The sequence below is a fragment of the Perkinsus marinus genome (assembly GCF_000006405.1).
Source record: "Perkinsus marinus ATCC 50983 genomic scaffold scf_1104296968346, whole genome shotgun sequence".
NCBI classification, from domain to species: Eukaryota; Perkinsozoa; order Perkinsida; family Perkinsidae; genus Perkinsus; species Perkinsus marinus.
The window spans coordinates 1-1,128 of NW_003203194.1; the positions used below are offsets into that span (position 1 = coordinate 1).

At 51.0% G+C, this 1,128-nt stretch overlaps 1 protein-coding gene across 1 annotated transcript; it reads left to right on the forward strand.

The window, feature by feature from the left end:
- Positions 1–75: 75 nt before the first annotated feature.
- Positions 76–1,086, forward strand: Pmar_PMAR009460 (NADPH cytochrome P450, putative; the record flags this gene model as incomplete). Its single annotated transcript, XM_002768427.1, has 1 exon — positions 76–1,086. A coding segment is annotated over one exon (1,011 nt), but the record flags the coding sequence as incomplete, so codon positions are not given.
- Between the last annotated feature and the right edge of the window lie 42 nt (positions 1,087–1,128).

A 1,128-nucleotide genomic window follows, 5' to 3' on the forward strand; every position in this document is an offset into this window, starting at 1 on the left:
ATGGTATGACTCGTACTATGCAGCATCAGCGACCGTGCTGCTTCCGGCTACTTCCCGATCTATCGTTATAACCCGATGTTGAAGAGGATGGGCAAGAACCCCTTCGTTCTTGATACCAAGAAGCTCACCATGGGTGTTGATGCTGTCCTCGACAACGAGATGCGTTTCGGTGCTTTGAAGAAGCGTGATGCCGATCTGTACAAGAAGTACAGCTCTGAGCTTGATGCTTGGGTCCGTGAACGTTACAGCAAGTACCAGAGATGGGCTGCTTTGGGTCAGGAAGATATCTCTAATGGTGTTCCGCTGACTCTTCTGTACGGCACCGAGACCGGTACTACCGAGGCCTTGGCTTATCGTGTTGCTGAACTGGCCCGTCAGCGTGGTTACGCTGTGAAGGTCATGGAGTGCGATGAGATGGACGTGAGTGAGCTCCCTGAAAACAAGAACCTTATGGTTCTTTGCGCTACTACTGGTGAGGGTACCACTCCTAGGACTGCCCTTCACTTCACTGCGCAGTTGCAGCTTGCTGCTAAGGACAACTCCAATGCTCATCTGTTGGACGGTGTCCAATACGGTGTCTTTGCTTTGGGTGACTCCAGTTATCATCACTTCTGCACTGCTGCCAAGAGAATTGACGATATCTTCGCTCAGATGGGCGGTCAAAGGACAGTTGCCATTGGTCTCGGTAACGATCAGGATGAGGACAAGTATGAGACTGCCTTTGAGGATTGGATGCCGAGTTATTGGAAGTCTGTGAATGCCCCTGAGCCTGTTGATGACGGGTCCATTCCCGACTCTCAGTTCGAGGTTCGTGAGCTTGACTCTGATGAAGTCGTGGTTGCTCCTTATGAGAGGATCATGCCTCCTCAAACTATTCAGCTTGGTTTGAAGAAGAACGATCGTCTCACTCCCAGCGACTACGAGAGGGATATTCGTCATTTGCGCTTCGAATTGGAGGATGGTCAGGATCTTCCCTATCTTCTTGGTGATGTCCTCAACATCCACCCCATGAACGAGGCTGGCAGAGTTAGTGCTTTCCTTCAGTCTTATGGTCTCAACCCCTCGGAGATGGTTAAGATCACTCCTGTATCCGAGAACATCGATGCTCGCAAGCGCGCTGCTTCTCTC